Raw genomic sequence first — 21,393 nt, 5'->3', positions numbered from 1 at the left:
AGTGTCTGGGTATGAGGGGCTCTGAATGCATGGGGGTTGGGCAGATGGGGGAGCAGCTCCCTGTAAAGTGATCCCTCCCTCTGCAGCTGAGGAGTGATGGGTGCAGAAAGCGCGAGTGGGGGGGCGGGAAGTTTGCAGAGCTTTCTACAGCTGGGGGAGAAATCTGGGGATGGGTCTGACATGCCATGCAGGGAAAGAAGAGGACGTCCCGTCCTCTCCCGCCCAGCTGGGACTAGCAGCTGAGTCCGGCACAGGGTAGGAGCCACCAGCTGGGTCTTCCTCAGTTCTGCCCCCTGCCCCACAGTGATTTACCTCTCTGCCGGCTGCCCTGGGCACCCAAAACATACTGTTGGGGAAGGTCGTATGACTGCTCTTGTGGCTTCCCTTTGCTTCCCCATCAGAAAGGCATTTTTCTGTGGGGAAGCAAAGAAATCTGTGGCGTACATAAATTCTGTGCATGTGCAGTGGTGCCGAATTCCCCAGGAGTAAAAAAGACACCAGGGGAAGATAATACTATAAGGCTAAGTGTGACCATATTCAGAATACACTGCAAACTACACCTTTTTGCAGACGCCTCAGCACAATAACGGAAGTTATGGAACTACAACAACTGTGAAGAAGAACAGGAAAGGAAGGAAGATCAGTAAGATCCCAAACCTAGAAGAGGCAAGAAGCAGATTCACTTAAGGGCAGCTCTGTGATTCACCATTATTGTATTGTGCACTCAGATACTGTGTTGATAGGTACTCTGCAAATTCTTAGAGTAGATGGATCAGGCGTTTTCTAACCTTGATGCTGTTTGTATTGGCTTTTTAACATCTGGAAGCTAAAATCCAGCTATTCTCTGACTTCATGGGGTATTTTTGGTCATTAGGAGCAGATGTTGGCTGTAGTTGCTGTCAATATACTTCTGTTTGTTTTTCTTTGATATCCTAGTGTAGTGGATTAAACTGAGCAATTTGGCAACCTCTCAGGTTTTCAAATAAGCTTCATTAAGTTGGAGACCCTTTGCATCTCTCATGGTGCCAGACCAGCAGCCTATCTATACATGGTCCCTTCCTCTTAAAAAGAAACATTTTTCTTGTCTTGGCTTATCACTTTATCTGTAAACAAAAAATGCACATGAATATTTTTGCCCTTTTTCCTTTATGCGAGGTTGGTAGGGTCTTTAGATTAAATAAATTAAATCTACTTTTGGGGTCTGATAAATCTTATCAGGAGGATAATTCTTCCCTAATTAATTTATCCCTTTTATTGCTCCCTTTGAATTTATTGTAAGAGGAGTTTGAATTGTGGAAAAACAGTTTATGAGATGTATAAATCTAGGGCAAGTCTTTATAAACTACAGTTGCTGAAAGGAAAAAGAGGAATTTGGTATTCCTGAATCCAGAGATTTTATAATCTGTCCTGTCAAATGTCGAGTCCTAGTTCAATTGGCCATATGAATATTGTAGTAAAAAGTAGGCTGAATACTTACTCAGTTTCTATTTTTAACTACTTTTGGGTGATTGTTTCCAATTATCTGTTTTACAGAAAAGTGAAAATATAAAGTAATGACAATAATTTCTGCCTTGGGTATTTATATCTTATCACCATAGAATATAGGAGCTGATATACAGCAGGTAGCAAAGTACTTGTTTTCCAGGAATATTCTGGGGCGGTTTACCATAATTAATCTGAAATGAAGTTAAAAATGGCAAAAATAGCCTTAAGTCTTTACCCCCAAGGTAAACTTGGACAAATAAAACATATAACTAATATACCCAGTAAAATCAATGCAGACTTTAAAAATGTATACATGAAATTAAGAAAAGAAAAGCATAATACATACATCTATATACCTACGTATATATTATCTCAGGGAGGTCTAGGCAAATAACCAAAACTTGTATTTATATCTCAGACATTCCCTCCTCAAGGTCTTATTTAACAAAAAGTATGAATCTCTGCTGGTAAGTAGTGAAGGAATGTTTGCCATGTATTAATAAAAAAACCATTAGCCATATTTTCATATACAAATAGTTCCATCAAACTATAGCACCTTATCAGTAATGAAATCCAGACTACCATAGTTAAAGGGAATGCTCTTTGTTCGTTGCATTAAAACTATCTCTCTCTGCAAACAAAACCAAGACAAGAAACCTTCAAATACATACTCTCATATCATGTAAATGATCTAAATTCATTAATAAAAAATGTCTCAGTTGATCACGGAAGTGGGATGACACATAGCTCCATCTGTCCTTCACAATATACAGCAATATCACTGTCCTCATGATTGTCCAGTGCTTGATCAAAATCAATTTATGGATGAAGAACAGTTGGTTGAAGTTATAGTCAAATATGACAGAGGTTATTGTGATTGGCAGATGAGTTTCCAGCCACGGTGCAGTCTCCCGGTCAAATCATTTTGCAATTTGGGAATGTTCCTGGATTCATGAGTGATGTGTTCTGCCATTGACAGCTAACTAGGAGACTGTGTGCCATCATTGGGCTCTTGGATTCATCACTGACATAAACTCTTACATAGCAGTGTTCACATTCTGTCATCTACATTTACCTAGGAGAGTGCATCCTAACTTTTCAAAAGGTGATCCAGCCTTATTAATATGTGCCTTGACTACCTCTTAGTGGGACAACAGCAGTGCAGTCTACCTGAGCATGAAACAGTAATTCCAGGGTAAATTACAATTAGTACAGAGTTCAGCAGTGCACCTCCACAGCAACACAGGGTTCTGGAAGTATGTAAGGTCCACTGTCATCTCACTACACTGAGTCCCCCTAAAATACTATGTCAAATTCAAGTTTCAGTCCTTATCTTCAAGATTTTTAAGGGTCTGAGCCCAGGCTTACCTTAAAGATTGCCTAAAGTTCCAGAATGAGGACCATCATCAAGAAGTCTGCTCCTCTGGCCCAATAAAACTGTCTATCACAACCTTTTAGAGTGTTGTGCCGAGTCTTCATTTATTCACTCTAATTTAAGGTTTTGCATGCCAGTAATACAATTTAACATTTTTAGAAGGTCTCTTTCTATAAGTCTATAATATATAAAAAAATGTTGTTGTATGTAAAGTAAGTAACGTTTTAAAAATGTTTAAGAAGCTTCATTTATAATTAAATTAAAATGCAGAGCCCCCCAGGACCGGTGGCCAGGACGCAGGCAGCGTGAGTGCCACTGAAAATCAGCTTGCCATAGATTGCCTACCCCTGGTCTCTCATAATGGTAACTTTCATTTATTTAGGAGACAAGAGCCTTCTTTGTAGCCAGTCCAAGACCGTGGAAAGAACTCCCTTAGGATCCATGAACCACCACAACACTCATCACTTTTCATTCCAGTTGCAAACTTGACCTACTCTTCACTCAGAAAAATAAATAACATAAGCAATTTTTTTAAAAAATCCACACAGTTTCCTCCCTGGGGAAAGGAGGGGAAAAAGAGATACCGACACATGACTACTGCTAGTCATGTCACAATGCACTTCTGGAAGGTTCTAAGATACCTTGGTGAATGACACAGTATAAGAACCTGAGTAGAATAGAATCTATTAACTGTTTTCCGATCCGTTACTGTTTCCCCAAAGTTTTGGACATACTTACTTTCCCTAAGAGAGTGTCCATATGTGTCACTGGATCTGCTTTTACATCTAGATTAGTTTGCCCAAGAGAAACTTGTAAAAACAAGTATATCAGAGGGGTAGCCGTGTTAGTCTGGTTCTGTAGAAGCAGCAAAGAGTCCTGTGGCACCTTATAGACTAACAGACGTTTTGCAGCATGAGCTTTCGTGGGTGAATACCCACTTCTTCACTTGCATCTGAAGAAGTGGGTATTCACCCACGAAAGCTCATGCTGCAAAACGTCTGTTAGTCTATAAGGTGCCACAGGACTCTTTGCTGCTTGTAAAAACAAAGTATCATCTTGTGCTGTATATGGGGAGATACCATAATGATGAGCATTATTAGAAATATTAATGAGTGGGACACTTCAGTGCCTCCACATTATTTCATGGGTTCTCTTCCCTTCCAGGGCAGCAAAACTGTCTTAACTGCCTCACAGTATAGCCAGCAAGGCATCTAGCTTGCTCCCAAACTGATGCTATGCTACTGGGCTACCAGATCATGAATTTAATTCTTCTGATAACCTTCCAATATTTTTTTTAAAAAGACCAGTCTCTGTGGTAAGCACTCATTAAAAGTGCAGATTGATATTTCCGGAGGCTTATGTTTCTTATTTATGCACATAGCACATATAAAGCACAGTACGGACAACAGCAATGGGATCTTTAAACACATTGGCACCTCAATGTGCTTTAGCCCTGATTTTGTGGGACCCCGTCTAAGGAGAAGAGGACAATTGACTTTTTGGCTTCTCTGCTGAGACCGTCAACAAGATTAGCAGGGATGGTTGTGATTTTTTTGTGATTTGCACTTTTCCACTAGAAACTGGACTGGGACCATCAAACTCACTTCACATAGGCTATTTAATGGCTATCATGTGCTGCCTATTTTAGTCACCACCAAGCGACTGGATTCAGGATGGGTTGGATTAGAGATTAAAGATTCTCTATAGCCCATTACCAAGTTTTCATTTGCACTTATATACTATGGTGATAGGCACACTAAAAGTATGTACATAATAATAAACTTTGTTAGAATCTAATGGTAACTCTGATATTTAATTATGGAATGAGTCAGAACATGATTGCTTTCTATTCAGGTCATGAAAATCTTGAAACTCCATCTGATCTAAAATAAATTTGTTAGAGCCTGATCCAAATGCTCACGAAGACAGTTGATACATTCCCATTGACTACAATGGGCATTGGATCATGATCTTGATGAAGCTATAAGAGATAACCATGGAAAAGGTACTGCATGCAACATGTGTTATCTATTCCTTCATTTTTTAGTGCTCTAGCAGGATATAATGGCACTATCTTTGCATATGGACAGACGGGCAGTGGCAAGACTTTTACCATCACTGGGGGAGCAGAGCGTTATAGTGATCGGGGCATCATTCCCAGGACTCTATCTTACATTTTTCAGCAATTGGAGAAGGTACAGATCTTTGTCCTTTCATTTTCTTTAATAAAAAAAAAAAAAGTCTGATTTACTAATACTGCATTGAATCACAGGAAGCAATCTTAGTGGTAATGCTACAATAAGTCCTGACTTAAACCCACCAAACAAAAGAAATGCATATTAGCGGTAAAATCTAGTCTGACACTAGCCTTACCATAAAGTCAGCATGAGTGGTGGATGACGAGGTTGTTGCCAGGCACTGAAAAATAGTGGACACTATTGGAATTATTCCAATTTCTTATTTTTTGAGAGTATCACATTCAGGCTCACCCAGGGTGGTGTTTGATCAAATATTTGGCTGTGACAGCAACTGTATTATGCCTATGATAAGAGTTGCAATGCACAGATGAAGTATGAAAATTCATAATCCTATATAACATTAGGCCAAGAAGACCAAATAAAAGATTGACCATCAACCAGTATTTTCACCCATCATTTGAACTACCTTGTTTTTTGTATGTTTGAGTGAAGCTCATAATATTAACTTTATGCAGTACAGTATTTGTAAAATTCATAATACAACTTGATTTTCCTGGATAAACTTTATTGACGGTCTTTAAAAAAAATCAGGTTACTTAAGATTATTTTACTAGATTGTACTAATCCATGTTAATTGCATGGTCACAGTATAGTATGACCACTTAAATATCACAGATCCATAATCACAACTATTTAATAAAATATTGTGGGAAAATAGTTTCAAATTTCAATATCTCAGCCAGTTTAATTTTTCAAAAGCAAAGACATCCAAACCACAATAATCCTTTTTGTATGTGTGTCTCTTCTTTAACTTTAAATATATATGTAATATACTTATACATGCTAATATGAGTAAGAGGTTCATTCACTGACTGAAGTCTGGCATAGAGTGGGCAGACATTATGCAAGTTTCTCGGCATAGCTACACATGTATGCCACATGAACAAGTAAAGCTGTAAATAGTAAAAAGATGTGATGAAAGTTTTTGACCATAATGCGTTTTTCTCATGATGCACTTGTATGCCATCTGTTACATATTTAACTTTTTAATAGTGTCTTTAGATCTGCTTTAAAAGGTATCTAGACCTAAAAGACTAGTTAAAAATTGTCTGTAGAATACTTTCAAAGGTAGTAAATTGTTCTTATAGAGCCAGTTTTGCAGATGTTCCACATGTAGCACTTCTATTGAAGCTAGTGGAAGTTCTTTGTGTGAAGAGACCATGGATTTGGTTTCAGTGTAAGACAAAAAGTGGTTAATATTAAATAATGAAAGGTTTACACAATTTCTCCATCTCTTCCCTGTGCCCTTATTTTGGAGTCTCCTTCTGACTCACCACTCCTACTCTACTCCTTTTTCTAACCTTACCTGTTACCCCATTTCTGAGTTTTTCCTGAGCAGAGGCTGCCCCTCAGCACAATAATTCTCAGACAAAAACTACATTAAGATGGAGTTACATCTGAGAGCACATATTAAATAGTTAAGGTAAAATACATTACAGAAATGTTGTAGTTATTTGAAAACTTAGTGTTTATAAATCCAGTTAATTCAGAGTTAAGGTTAAATTTAAAAGAAATCTAGCCATGTCAAGTTATTGAAAATTGGTTGGGCCACCCAAGTAACTTTACCTTAGCCCCATAGAGACAACATGAAGGGACAAAAAGAAGCAATCTAATATGTCTTTAAAAATCAGCATAATATAATCTGCAGTCACAAAAACTGAATCATATGGTTTTGCATGGTGTCGCTGCAGAGTGAAGTTAAGGTTGTTTGGGTGCCCTAACTGTGCATTTCTGTTTGGATTTCTTTTAAGTTTAACCTTAACTGAATTTCCTGGGTTTATAATATGTTCTTTTGGGATTAAGTACAACATCCATGTAATGTGTCAATGTAAACTATTTATATTGTTATTTATTATTTGTATTGTGGTAGCAACTAGAGTTCTCAATCAGGTAGCAGACTCCCACTCTACTAGGCTCTGTACAACCATAACACAAGGGCAGCCCACACCCTGAGGAGTTTACAATCACAGTGAATATACTCTATAAATGATATGTACTTTCAACTGTCATTTAATCTTAATGTAGTATTTTCTAGTAGTATACATGGGTTCCTAAATTTAAAATTTCATATAGGATCACTAAACAAGAAATGCAAAGAATGTTACCAAGTGATGTTTTCAATTATTTTAAGATCTTAACCTTAAACAATTTTTTTAAAATTTAAATTTTATGGCCAGTTTCACCAGTACACTTGGCTACTTATGCACAAGGGAGCAGTGCATGGCAGCGACAGCATACTTGCCCATCCAGCTGGGTTTACAGCTGCTTTGTTTTTCCTAGTGCATCACAAAGAAGCTGGAGTGTATACCCTGGTTTTCCTCTGCCTCCTTCACTCCCAGCTTTCCCCTGCACATGCATGTGGACAGTTCTTGTGGAATGCTCTGTAAAAGAGCATTATTCTTCATCCTCTGCTGAAGAAGAAACATTCATTTATGAAGAATAATAGGCTCATTCATCTGCCCATAATTAAAAATCTTCCATTGTAGTGTATGCACAAGATTTGAGTGAGTTTATACGACATAGGAGGTTTGATGCATCTGCATTGTTCTGTTGTTAAGTTCATTCAGGACAATAACAACAACAACAACAGTCTGACAGTAATGTCTACTTTGTTTTAAAGAAGCCATATTAAAATTAATTTTAATTCCTAAATTATTTAAGTGATTTACTTGTAAATTCATAGAAATATCATTCTATATTTAAAAAGTAAGTGCTGTAATTTTGAGGGGGCCTAATGCTGTATTTTTCATACATAGAGCTGGAGTCGTTGCTTTTAAATGCAAAAACACTACTCAGTCTTAATTATGGAGTACAATTGATATGTCTAATAATTCATGCCAATATTTAGTTCTTCTATACTACTTTTCATCCCTAGATCTTAAACTGCTTTACAAAGGAGGTTAAGCACCATTTTCTGCATGTTACAGATGAGGAAACACAGGCACTTATGAATTATGCAAGATACTCCGTTTGTTAATGGTGGGTTTGTGGGAAATCACTAGGTTGGAAACCTTGCAATATATTTCACTTGTGACCAAAGAAAGTTGGAAGCTTGCCTCCATAGCCAAAGGCATTATGCCACCTGTTTGTATTTTAATAAGAAAAAGTTGCCAAATTTAATTCTTGTTAATTTTGGTATTTTCTTTTTTAAATCTTGCCTGACCTTTTATGCCATAGATCAGCCTTGCATACATTTTTACAGAGGAGTTAAAATTTGAAATGCTATGTATATAGTATAACGGAAATGCTCACTGATTAACTGAGGAACATGAATGATGTCAATAATGCCTGACGCTCTTGAGTCTCCCTGTGGCAGTTCTGAAGGGGGCTTTTCCTAATTTTTTTAGTATGAAATTCATACCTCTCTTCACAAAGTATGAATATTCAGTCTTTTTGCAGGGAACTAAGCATGTGTTGGTGGAAATAGATTCCAAGACCCTGCTAGTGGGCCAATTCCTCCAATTTGCAGGCTTGCTGTGGAGTTGCTACTATTCCAGGCTAGGATGACTTTTGGACCTGTAACAGGGCGTATCAGGGCCCCCCTTGGTCCTGCCTCTGCTCTGCTCCGTTCCAGCAATCACTCAGAGACCTTCTGGCTCAGCAGTCACCAGTGCAGTTTATTTACACAGTGCAAACCCACCACCTCTCACTACATATTGCTGGAGGTCCCAACCTTAGGGGCTTCTCTTTCTTGTAGCCCAGAGGGGAGAGCTACCCCTCTCCTTCCACTCTCTGGTTTCTCCTCTCACCCCCTTTGCTTCCTTCCTTCCTCTGTGCCTGTATATAGCACCAGGGTAATCAGGCTGGCAGCTATTCCAGCTCTGCCAATCAGTCTCAGGTTCCTCTAGTTAGCTCCAATTCACCTCCCTTACTTGGAGCTGGAGTCACGAAGGCTGGCTCAGCAGTTCCTGGTCAGCACCTGTCACACACCTCCTCTCCCCCCCTCCCCCCCCGCCCCTTACTGAACTGCCAAGTTCATCCGTGCCCATCCCCTCTTCTCTCTACCGGATGGGGCAGTGTGGGAGAGAGCTCCTTCCACCTTCTGGTGACCCTTGGGGTCTTCCTTGTGGGGTTCCCGTATCCCCCACCTGCAGAAGTTACATTGGTTGATGCCCCCATAGGTCTACCGCTACCCACAGGTCTTCACACCATTCACACCCCCATGGGTGTCCCCCCCTCTTTTTCCTCTTTCCCTTCTGGCAGGGTTTCAGGGTTGATCTTTATCTCACCCTGGACACCCAGGGCCTCCAGTTCTGCAAGCCCAGAACATGGGGCCTGTGTCCCTTCTTCTTGGGTCGCCTTGAAGGGAGCTCCATTGGGCCTTTCTCCTCTGGTAAGGGTCCTGGGCTGGATGCTTCTCCTTCCCTGTTCCCTTTCCCCCTCAGGCTTTGTTGTTTAAGAGTTTGTACCTCATTCTCAGGATGAAATTAGTCTCCCTCCTTACCAAGGCTTTGTGGCTTGGATAGTTCCACCCCCTTCTTCGGGGGACCTCCCCTTTTCCCCACTGTGGGCTTCCTCCCACCACCTCCTGTCCCTCCTGGGAAGGGTTCCCAATCTGTGCCCACCACCTCTGGGTAAAGCAGCCCTTCGACTACCCCGACCCATTTCCACTGAAACTTGTCCTGGACCTTGAGGGGCACCTGGGCAATAGGGCACAGTCTTGTATCCCCAGGGACACACTCAAGGTCCATCCTGGCTCTGGGAATCAGCCAGTGTGGCTTTACTAGCCGCCGCTGGATAAGCAAGCAGGCTGAGGCCATATCTACCAAGCACCTCCCGGGGTACCCTCCCCATCATCACAGGTATGGTGGGGAGTTTCTCCCCCTTCCCCTTTCCTCCAGCGTCAGTCCAGCTGCAGAACTCACACTCCCTGTATGGGCAGTTCCCTTTTTTATGTCCTGGTTGCCCGCACTGCCAACAAGTCATTGGTCAGGCCCCCGGAGGAGCCCTTCAGGCCTCTTCCGCTCCAGGCCCTTTCTGGCCAGGGGTTTTCTGGGCTTTCTCCCAGACTCTGTCCTTGTAGGGCCACCCCTCTTTCCTGGGGAAGTCAGCCTCCACGTATTCCTCAGTCAGTTTCATGGTCCCCCTCCACCGTGTTTGGTTGATGATGCCTAACCCATTCCTGTATGTTCTCAGGGAGGCTCTGTAAAAAACTTTTCTAGGACCAACACATCCATTATCTCCCCCACTGTCTCACCCAGTGGGTGCCCAGTCCATCAACCTCTGGGCAAACACCCGGGGCCACAAACCTCCTGTTCACCTTGCTGAATGGAACTTCTGCTGATATTTCTCTGAAGACAGCCCCACCCGATCTAGGACGGCCTCCTGAACCACATTGTAGTTCCTGGCCTGCTCTTCACTGAGGGCCATGTAGGCTACTTGAGCTTCTTCAGCAAGGTAGGGAGCCAGTCTCAGGGCCCAGGTTGCCCTATCCCCTCCAGCCCCCATGGCTATCCGCTCAAACGTGCAGAGGAACGCAGGTGGGTCATCTGCAGGGCTCATTTTACATAGTCCTTGGCCAGGTGCCAATGGGCCATCCCCCTCGAGTAGGGCTCACAATCCTCTGCAGGAGCTGCTGTTGGATGCTGGTTTGTTCCCGTATAAAGTCCTGCAGGCTCCTTTGCTGCTCAGCATGCCAGGTAAGCAAGGCCTGCCTCTCTACTTGGTGGGCTTGCTGAAAACCTTGCGTAGTCTTCTGCATTTTTTCCTGCTGCTTTACCAACCACTGTAGGGTCTCCTCCATCTCTGGGCTGCCAAACTCTTGCTCTGGCTCAGGATCCTGGACAAACCCCCACGTGTAACAGGGTGTAGCAGGGCCCTCCTCAGTCCTGCCTCTGCTCTGTTCCAAAAATCACTCAGAGACGACCTGGCTCAGCAATCACCAGTGCAGTTTATTTACACAGTGCAAACCCACCACCTCTCACCACATATTGCTGGGGGTCCTAGCCTTAGGGGCATCTCATTCTTGCAGCCAGGAGGGGAGAGCTACCCCTCTCCTTCCACTCTCTGGCTTCTCCCCTCCCCTTGCTTGCTTGCTTCCTTCCTTCCTCTGTGCCTGTATATAGCCCCAGGCTAATCAGGCTGGCAGCTGTTCCAGCTCTGCCAGTCAGTCTCAGGTTCCTCTAGTCAGCTCCAATTCACCTCCCTTACCTGGAGCTAGAGTGACAGAGGGCTTGCTCAGCAGATCCTGGTCAGCACCCTCTCACAGGACCCATGTAACCTCATAAATGTTGATTCAATAGCTCCTCCCCCAACTGTGCTAGCCTACTTGGGCCTGGCATAAAGCCTCACTCTGTGAGAAGCAAAGAGTACAGTGCCCCTCCAGTCCTGCATGGCTGCTCAGCCTGTTCCTCCCCCTCTCACAGATGAGGGCCATTGTGGGACTTAAGTGTTGCAGTGGGCATTGTATGGACCCTATTCATCTGGGTGAATTTTTTCTCCTTAAAAAAGGAGATTAGTGTCCCAACACCTGTGCGCGTCATTAGACATGCACAAACAGTCTAGAAAAATCTTGAGTGGTGTAAAACTTGCTTTTTCATTCTCCCATCTTAACTAAAATGATTTAGTTGGAAAAGTTATTATATGGTTTAGATAAGAAATTAAAATTATATGTTCCAAGTCATTTTTAAGTCAGTGACTCTTAAATAGGAATTATTTTTGGTGACCCACAGAAGGGGAAAAAGTTTGAGAAGCAAGCACTGTTGCCGTGGATAAGGTAGGGGATTGTGGGGAGGCCATCGAAGGATCTTATGAAGTGGTCCTTGACATCAAAAGTGTAAGAACTTCTGCTAAAAGTTAGTTTTCACTTCAACCAAAACACAGAAAAATGATCTACTTTCTCATTGGACAGAAACAAAATCAGTGAGGAGATAAATATTACTGTCAGGTTTCTAAGAGGTTGTGACAGAGAGTGACGTTGATAGTCACTCATTACATCTGTACAAGAGAAAAATAAATTAAATATTCTTGGCAATTTTATATCAGTGTTCTCCAAAAGAGAAATTAAATTTTGTTTATATGCTGTAATATTAATTCTGGACCAATATAAGTCATTCATTCTGCCACTCCATCAACCATGTGAGGCAAAGCCAAGAAAATAAAAGTTGTGTATTGTCTGTCTGACTTCATGTGTTCTTTGTCCCTCTTTACTCCATAAGGTCCATGACTGAATTAAACTTTATTTCTTTAATTTAGCAACTTTGTGCGAATGTGAAAATGAAATATATGTGAAAATAGGTAAGCTGATCAAATAGCTTACTGTCGTGTCCTGGTTATCATCTGGTCAGCCATTCCATGTTATGTTTGTACTGTATTTAGAGCTGTACCTACCAATCTTTATTCATAAGAGAAGATTTTAGTCACACGAACACCTACATGAGTAAGGGTGTATAAGATGGAGCCCCTAGAATAACTCCTTGAGACTAGGACTTTGTCTTCCTCTGTCTGGTACTGTGCTGATTAAATAATAATGTAGGATGAAGAAATAACCATCTGATTTGTAGTATTTGCATATTTAGTTCTATCAAGAGTGCATGCAGGAACATTTGATTTTTCAGACTTGTTTCTGGCATTTAAAGTGACTGGCGCTTCGTAGTATTAAATAGCCGCACATTTAGGGACACTGCTCCCTCTCTGCTCTCAGATTGGCCACTTTTACTTTTTGTGTGTGTGTTTTACTTTCCTCCCTTATCTCTTCTTGTTTCTTCTTCCTTTCATCTTTGTCTCTTTCCATAACTTCCTCTTCTCTTATTTCCTCTTGTCTTTTATAGTGGGCCCTTTCAAAAAAGCTGACATGGGGGAAATTTCCATATATTCATGCACTAGTCGAAAGTATATTTAAATATATTTAAAATATATTATACAAATATCTTTGTTATTGTTTCTTTACTATGTTTGTGGTGAAATGTCAACTTCCCTCTTGGTTCATGAGGTAGACTCAGAAGCAAGGTGAAGTATCATTAGAGGAAATGTAGTTTAGCAGGACTGGAGATGGTGGAGACAGAATCTAGAAGTGTAGGGCTGGAAGTGATGTTGAGAAATCATCAAGTTCAGCCCCCTGCTCTGAGGCAGGACCATGTAAACCTGGACCATCCCTGACAGATGTTTGTTCAACCTGTTCTTTAAAACCTCCAGGGTTCCTGTTGAGGCCCAGAGGCATCATAAGTGTTTAGCAGTGCATGGCATGTTTCTGTTAAGGCGGTTTCTTTGTAAAACAGGTATTGGTATGCAGACATCTGCAAAGAGCAATTAGCTTTTCAAATAGGGATACAGTTGACTCTGTAGTGAAGGATCTCATTAATACAGGGTGAAATTCACGTCTCCACATTCAAAGCTTGAGTAAATGGGCTTGTGTGTGGATCTAGGTAGTGGTTCAGGAGGAATAGGGAGGATAATGTTAATACACTGAACCAAGTGATAAACCATATGGCTACAGCACTATGCAGCAAAGGCCTGCAGATCCGTGGGTTGAAAGAGTTGCTGCTGTGCCTGTAGCTATGTGTTGATTCTTCCATTAAATTCACGTAAGTGCCTGTCTAGTGGTCTCTTCCCAGCATGCCCCCAAAAACCATCTATGGTGCACCAGAGGCACAGGTGCCCCTTTCATGATGGCAGGTGAGTTCCATCCACACACACCTAAGCTCAAATGGTGGGCACTCAACTGACATAAAGGGTTTTCACAGGCCCCTGGATGCAAGTGAATTACACCCATAGAAAGTGACATTTGCTTTACCGTCCATTCTTTCCATGATGTAAATTACCTCTCTTGGGGGAGATTTATTACCTGGGTAAATTGGAATCTCAATCCCAATCTCTGTCTCATTTTTCATGCTAGTAAAACATCACTGAAAAATAACAATATTAAAAAAGAAAAAAATTAAGTGAAAAGACAAAAACAGGACCATTTTAATCATTCAAAGCCAGATTTGCCAGGGTGCTAAGTCCATTTGCACTGTGTAAATGGTCCAAAATTGCCTTAAAGTACCTTCTGATGGTCAGAGGAGAATTCATCCTTTGTAGAAGAATCCTCTGTTGCTGTAAAGCTGGCAGAGGTGTCATAACTGCTTCTTAAACCAGCAGCACCTCTTCTCACCTTAAGTTTAAGAAAGCTAGGGGGCATGATAGAGCAGAGTGACTTTGTGCTCAGGGAATCTTACTCCAGTGATGTAAGTTAGAGCTGCTCTTAACTTGCATCTCTAACTTGCACTGGTCTCTGGGCAGCTCAGGCCCATAATGGCACAACAGGCTCCTTATGAATAGACCGAGTAGGAAATTGATCTCTCAATTTCTAATAGCTTCTCCTTTTACTTTCTTATTCAGAAATTCCCCTTACAAGCTACATAGCTCCATGATTACATAATACAGATTTTTTTTCATCTACCCATAATGTGTGTTTTAAAACAGTTTTCTCTGAAACACTGTTCTGTCATGATCAATAAAAATCTCATCCTGGAAATATTTTATGCAGTGACAATGAAAGGTTCATGTCTCACGATAGCCTTTGAAATAAAATTAGCACATTGTATTAGAAAACTGCCTCTGTAAGTGTGATAATGAATGCTTTCCCAGTGATTTCATCCAATGAAATAAATTACAGTCGAACCCATTTATCTCGACCTCGGTTAACTTGCCAACCCTATTAAGTCGACGTTTTACAAGTGGAACCGCCAAACTCCCTCTTTGTCTTATGGGTTTCTCATCCCTTATGTCGATTCCCCGAACCCTAATATCTCAAGCCCGGCTCCCCGCGTCCCTGACGCACCGTGTCCCCAGCCGCCCGCTCCCCGGCTCTCCAGCCGCGCAGTTCCCCAGCCGCCTGCTCCCCGCGTCCCCAGCCGCCCGGCTCCCCGCGTCCCCGACCCACCCTGTCCCCAGCCGCCCGGCCCCGCATACCCGGTCCCTGCCCGGCCCCGCCCGGCCCCGCATACCTGGTCCCCGCTTCGCCTGCCGCCCGCCCACCCGGCTCCGCTTCGCCGCCGCCCGCCCGTCCGCCCGGCTCCGCTTCGCCGCCCGCCCGCCCCGGCATACCCGGTCCCTGCCCGTCCCCGCCCGCCCGCCCAGCCCCGCATACCTGGTCCCCGCTTTGCCTGCCGCCCGCCCGCCCGGCTCCGCGTCGCCGGTCCCCGCTTCGCCTGCCGCCCACCCGCCCGGCCCCGCTTCGCCGCCCGCCCGCCCGGCCCCGCATACCCGGTCCCTGCCCGGCCCCGCCGCCCGGCCCCGCATACCCGGTCCCTGCCCGTCCCCGCCCGCCCGCCCGTCCCCGCATACCCGGTCCCCGCCCGTCCCCGCCGCCCGTCCCCGCATACCCGGTCCCTGCCCGTCCCCGCCCGCCCGCCCGGCCCCGCATACCCGGTCCCTGCCCGCCCGGCCCCGCATACCCGGTCCCTGCCTGGCCCCGCCCGGCCCCGCATACCTGGTCCCCGCTTCGCCTGCCGCCCGCCCGGCTCCGCTTCGCCGGTCCCCGCTTCGCCGCCCGCCCGGCCCCGCATACCCGGTCCCTGCCCGGCCCCGCCCGCCCGCCCGGCCCCGCATACCCGGTCCCTGCCCGTCCCCGCCCGCCCGCCCGGCCCCGCATACCCGGTCCCTGCCCGTCCCCGCCCGTCCCCGCATACCTGGTCCCCGCTTCGCCCGCCCGCCCGGCTCCGCTTCGCCGGTCCCCGCTTCGCCGCCCGCCCGTCCACCCGGCACCTCTTCGCCGCCCGCCCGGCCCCGCATACCCGGTCCCTGCCCGTCACCGCCCGCCCGCCCGGCCCCGCATACCCGGTCCCTGCCCGTCCCCGCCGCCCAGCCCGCATACCCGGTCCCTGCCTGTCCCCGCCCACCCACCCGGCCGCGCTTACTCGGTCCCCGCTTCGCCTGCCGCCCGCCCGCCCACCCCGCTTACCCGGTCCCGCTTCGCCTGCCGCCCGGCCCGCTTACCGGGTCCCGCTTCTTTGGCTGCCCGGCTCCAGGTCCCCGTCCCGCTTCGCCGGATCCAGCCACGTGCAGGCACCGCGGTAAGGGGGCAGGGAGGGGGTGTTGGAGAGAGGGCAGGGGAGTTCAGGGGTGGGGGGGTGGATAGGGGTTTATCTCGATCATTGGTTATCTGGACTATTTTTGGCAAACCCCTAGGCCGGCGACATAACAGGGTTCAACTGTAATTCACTTTTACTTTGGAAATTGCAGTTCATTATTTTGAGGTTTACATTGTTTGGCTTTGGCTTTGGGGGAGGAGAGAATTCTGTCTGCAGAGACCAGTTGGATTATTTTACATTCCGGCAATACAGAAAGAAAGTAGGGCTACAAAGGATAGCAGACAGCATACGCAGTGTTTAGGTATTTTGGTAAAGAACATGGAAAGCAATGTGCCACGGGAGTTTCTAAAATGAAGTAAATCTTCATTTTTTTTTTCGGGATCATCTCTTTATCCACAATATGAAGGTATATACCTCCTTATAGTAACATGGTTTTTTGTCAGAGAAGTGAAAAATGGTATGTTACACAATTCTGTAACCAAGTTGCCGCATTCTAAGTGTATGCAGACTTTTTTAGATATATGGAACCAATAAAAAAAACAACAGACTGAACTTGCTTCTAATCATGGGCATAGGTCTTTTTTATTTTTTTTAAGTCTTCATGCATATGGCAATGGACAGACTTGAAAGTGTCACGAATTGAAAATGTAAAACATATCCAGCAAAAGAATAAGAGAGAGGGTGAGGAAGCAGCATGGAAGCTATAGTGATAAATTTGTCCATCTGCCCTAGGGCTTTGGCTGCTATTTATAGCCCTTTTTAAATTTTCTTTCCTATTCAGGACAGCAGCAAAGTGTACACAACCCATGTTTCCTACTTGGAAATCTACAATGAATGTGGTTATGATCTGTTGGACCCAAGACATGAAGCCTCCAGATTGGAAGATTTGCCGTGAGTAACAAAACTACAAAGAATCAGCAGGGATAAAAAAATCACTTTCAGATGCCCTGTTTCCTTGATTTCCTTTGAAACTGTATGATACTGACCTCCAACTTAATTAACGCAAAATAGTTCATTTTTCTCAACTTTTTCAAAAGCTTCCATTATTATATTTTGTATGTATAGACATTGTGAAAAGTGGATAAGAATAATTGAAGGTGAAGGTGTACGAGATTGATATTATTGGGGGGAAAGGTTCACAGGAGCCAGTACAAGAAAAGAGAAGGGAGTAATTGTTCTTCCTCGTGACAATTCATCCACTTCACCCTGTGCTGTAGGAGTGACAAGACATATAGAACAGGGCAGCATTCCTCGAAATTAGCACACAGAAACCTATTTCAGTTATGCACTTTTTCCTTCAGGAGTAATTATTTTTTAAATGCTGGACCTTGTGGAATGTAATGTGATAGTAAAGGAGATAAAGGCCAAGAGGAATTCCAAAACACAGTACAATTTTTCAGAACAAATTATCATCAAAGTACCGTTTCTGCTTATGAAATATTTAATACATTATTAACATTTGCCTGAGCTGAGTACAGACCCTAAACTCAGTTTAGCAAAACCCATTCAAACACCATTCTGCAACATTTGAAGAGTAACCAATTTTGATAATTGGTTTATGCCAGTATTGAAGAGCATATGGAGGCTACATGAAGTACTGATTTTTTTTGTGTGTCATTGTCACAGCTCTCATATATTCTTCATTTATGTGATTGTGGAATTTATAGTGGTTGTGAAGGTAGCCTTGAATATGGTAGTCATGTGTAAACTAATGCACTGTTGAGTTCCTGAATTTGCGGCTAGCCTGAAATAATAGCTCTGAAAAGTGTAAACTGCCTCATACATCTCAGTGAAATATTGGCTCTGATATAGGAGAACTTAGGTGCTGTCAGTAAAAATGCGTGGCATATTGAAACGTGAAGATCTGGCAACATCATAAATTCAATTCAATATCAAAATTAATTACCTGTTTTCATATTAACACACAAATAAATCATTTTTTAAAATGTATGTAAAACTGCTCTAAAATTTCTACCAGTGCCACAGAATCTAGAGATTTTGCTGCAGAATTTAGATTCAATTTGCCACACCGTGCATAGGTCCTTGGACAAAGTGCACCCTGCAAAGACTAGAGTTGTTCCTCATCAGTCATATAAAATATGAACCTTTTAAAAAGCCATTGCTATGACTGGATTACCTCCATTATGAGGCAGCATGGTCCAGCAGATAGTGGAGTCAGGCGACTGATTTGATGTGTAGGTAGTTAAGCCTCTTAACCTCTCTGTGTCTCACTTTCCTCTTCTCGAATATGGGTATAATTATACTTACCTGTCATTGTACAGTGCTTTGAGTTCTGTATGTAGTCATCGGGGGCAAACCTCTGGGACATGTTATATATTTGCAGTCTCTTAAACTCTGCAGACAAATCAGAGTCTAATTTTGAAAAGAACCTCATTCTAATGTCCATTCTTGCAGGTGTAAAATATCTGTGCCTGCAATTAGTTGGGGGGTGCAAATGCTATCATACAGCTATCCAGTACCTTGAATAGTGGGCACAGTTATTTGTAGCCTGCCTAGGGTGTGCTTGGAAAAAGAGAGTTCGCTATTAAAAACTGAGTTCTCAATGTTTATTAATATAATGAATTGTACAATATCAAAACTGGTTTCTATTTTGCATCTTGATTAAGCTAGAGTAGAGAATCTCTTGTGGCTGGTGTTAGGGTATTGTTAGAAAGTTAAAATTACAAGGAGATTTGATTGTGGAATTAAGGCTGAAAGGTACTGGGATTGATAATGGAGTTACCCAGTAAGCCATATACAGTAGTTTATGTCAGTATGAGTAATATATAGAGAGTCAAATTATTTGCTGTACAGTAACTACTTTTCAAAGATAGATTAGTAACTATTTTACTATTTACATATTTATTAAACATGTTTTGCGTATTACATTGGCCAAAAAGTAGTATTTATGCAATAGACTTGACAACACTTTTAAAGCCCTTCATTGGTTCAAGAATCTTTGTATCAAGAATCTTTTATTTTTAAAAAAAAATCTTAACGGTAGACTCACCTAATGATCACATCAACATGGAAGGAGCTATTTCAAACTTATCGAGGCTTTCATAATTTTTAAAAATATATATATATACTTACATTTTAAGGGCTAAAAAGGAGTATAAATTGTGCATAAATATTCATTGCACATGGAAATGATTATTCTGTATAGTTTGCCATTGCACAAGTAATTACCCCTTATGTGTGTGGAATTTAGATGCAGTTTTTGTAAAATCTGCGATATGTTCAGCATTTGTGACTTCTCTCACTTTCTCAGAGTTATAGTTGTTCCGCACATTTATGGAGCTGATCAATAATAAGCAAATATTTAGAGAAGAGAAAAATCCTAGACAAACCTATTCAAGTGTCATAGAAAAAATGTATCCAATGAGGAACTTCAGAACTGAAAGGTGATGTTCATCCCTGTTCATAAGTATCATGCAATGCCTAACACATCAGTTAAACCCTATGTAAGCCCTTGATGTGGAGTTTAGGTGTCATATAGAGCCTTGCACAGGCTCTCTGCACTTGGGTGAAATTCACACATGTGAGCAAGAATAAAAGAGCTGAAGAAATATTGTTGTGTATTTGGTTGTCATGGGTTTTGTTACTATGGCAACTGAGTTAGACTATTAAAGGATAGCTCAGCCGGTTTCAACCGGCTGAGTGAGCTCTCTGTATATCTGTAAATAAAATGGAGGTTTTGGTTAGCTGCCTGCTCTCTGGCCTCAAGTGATTGCTTCCTACACCGGCTGCCCCAAGGATATAACACTGGCGACGAGGATGGGATTCCGGTGCTGCTCCAGTAACAGAAGGAAGTAGAAGTCAACGTAAAGACCAAACAAAGAAAAAAAGCTGCTTGTTTGCACTGACTGTGAAAGTGAAACTAAAAATCATGGCTACTCTGACCAGGCCCCTGGAGCCTTTTGATGAGAATACAGAGCAGTGGCATGTGTATACTGAGCGTTTTGAGCTTTTTGGTATTGCAAATGACATTACAGAAGCGAAGAAGGTGCCAATATTCTTAACTGTTGTAGGGGCTAAAACCTACTCTCTGCTACGCAGCTTACTACACCCTGTTAAGCCTGAGACTAAATCTTACAGTGACATTGTGGAAATCCTGGGGTCTCATTTCTCCCCAAAACCACTGGTAATTGCTGAAAGATATAGGTTCCACAAAAGAGACCAAAAGGAAGATGAAACAGTTGTACAATTTGTAGCCATTTTAAAAAAGCTAGCAGAACACTGAATTTAAAGAGATGTTAAATGATGCCCTGCGTGACAGGTTAGTGTATGGCCTCTGCAGTGAAGCTATACGGAAGCGCCTACTGACAGAGGCTCAGCTTACATTACAGAAGGCTGTTGATATTGCTGTCTCCATGGAACTGGCTACAAGGGAGGCACAATACATCGGTGTATCCCCTAGGGTGCAAAAAGTGTCACAAGAACTGACCCACAAAACGGTGCAGAGTCAAGAATGTTACCGCTGTGGTAAGCTGGGTCACCAGGCATCAGAATGCTGGTGTAAGGACCTGGTGTGTCGACACTGTGGCAAAAAGGGACACATTGAGTATGCCTGTAAACAAAAGAAAAAGAGGCCTGTGGTCTGGCCGACACAAAGAGGAACCTTGCATACCCTAGAGCAGACCCAGGATGATCAAGGTGACACCTCCTCACAAGAGGAAGTGCCACTGCATGTTTTGTCTTTGGCAGCGGGCTCACATGAATACTGGGTAACCCCCTTATTGGAGGGCAAACCTATACGCATGGAACTAGACACCGGTGCAGCTGTCTCGCTGGTTCCTGAGACTGTGTATAAGGAAAAGCTACAGCATCTTCCGCTTAAGGCAACAAAAACTGTTCTGAAGACGTATACAGGTGAAGCTGTGCCCATGTTGGGCACTATTGATGTTAAGGTGGAGCTCAATGGACAGGCGGCTAAATTGCCACTGTTTGTGGTGAGAGGTGACTACCCAGCCTTAATGGGTAGGTCTTGGCTTGGGAAGATTCAGCTGAACTGGGCAGAAGTGCACCGGATGACTAAAGAAGAAACCAGTCTAACCCCTATACTAAGGAAACATGCTGCTGGTTTTGGGGATGATTTGGGAAGTATGAAGGGAATCACTGTGACATTGAACATTAAACCTGGCAGTCCACCAAAATATCTGAAAGCCCGAACTGTGCCATATGCCATCAGGCCAAAAGTTGAAGCAGACCTGGAGCGCCTGGTCACCAATGGAGTCCTAATACCAGTTACCCATAGCTCATG

The 21,393-nt window shown here is 43.4% G+C and overlaps 1 protein-coding gene across 4 annotated transcripts in view; it reads left to right on the top strand.

Moving 5' to 3' along the window:
* Nucleotides 1–21,393, top strand: part of KIF6 (kinesin family member 6) — a 277,394-nt gene that overhangs the window by 30,400 nt on the left and 225,601 nt on the right. For 3 of the 4 annotated variants that reach the window (XM_045011992.1, XM_045011993.1, XM_045011991.1), the window contains exons 4-5: nucleotides 4,908–5,055; nucleotides 16,912–17,021. In XM_045011992.1, the coding sequence (XP_044867927.1) occupies nucleotides 4,908–5,055; nucleotides 16,912–17,021 (258 nt within the window). The remainder of the gene's footprint in view (nucleotides 1–4,907; nucleotides 5,056–16,911; nucleotides 17,022–21,393) is intronic. The other variant, XM_045011994.1, reaches the window with a different exon arrangement.

This window comes from Mauremys mutica, chromosome 3 (genome assembly GCF_020497125.1).
Source record: "Mauremys mutica isolate MM-2020 ecotype Southern chromosome 3, ASM2049712v1, whole genome shotgun sequence".
NCBI lineage: Eukaryota > Metazoa > Chordata > Testudines > Geoemydidae > Mauremys > Mauremys mutica.
The sequence above is the reverse complement of the archived record's forward strand: the minus strand, read 5'-3'. Positions and strand labels throughout refer to the sequence as shown.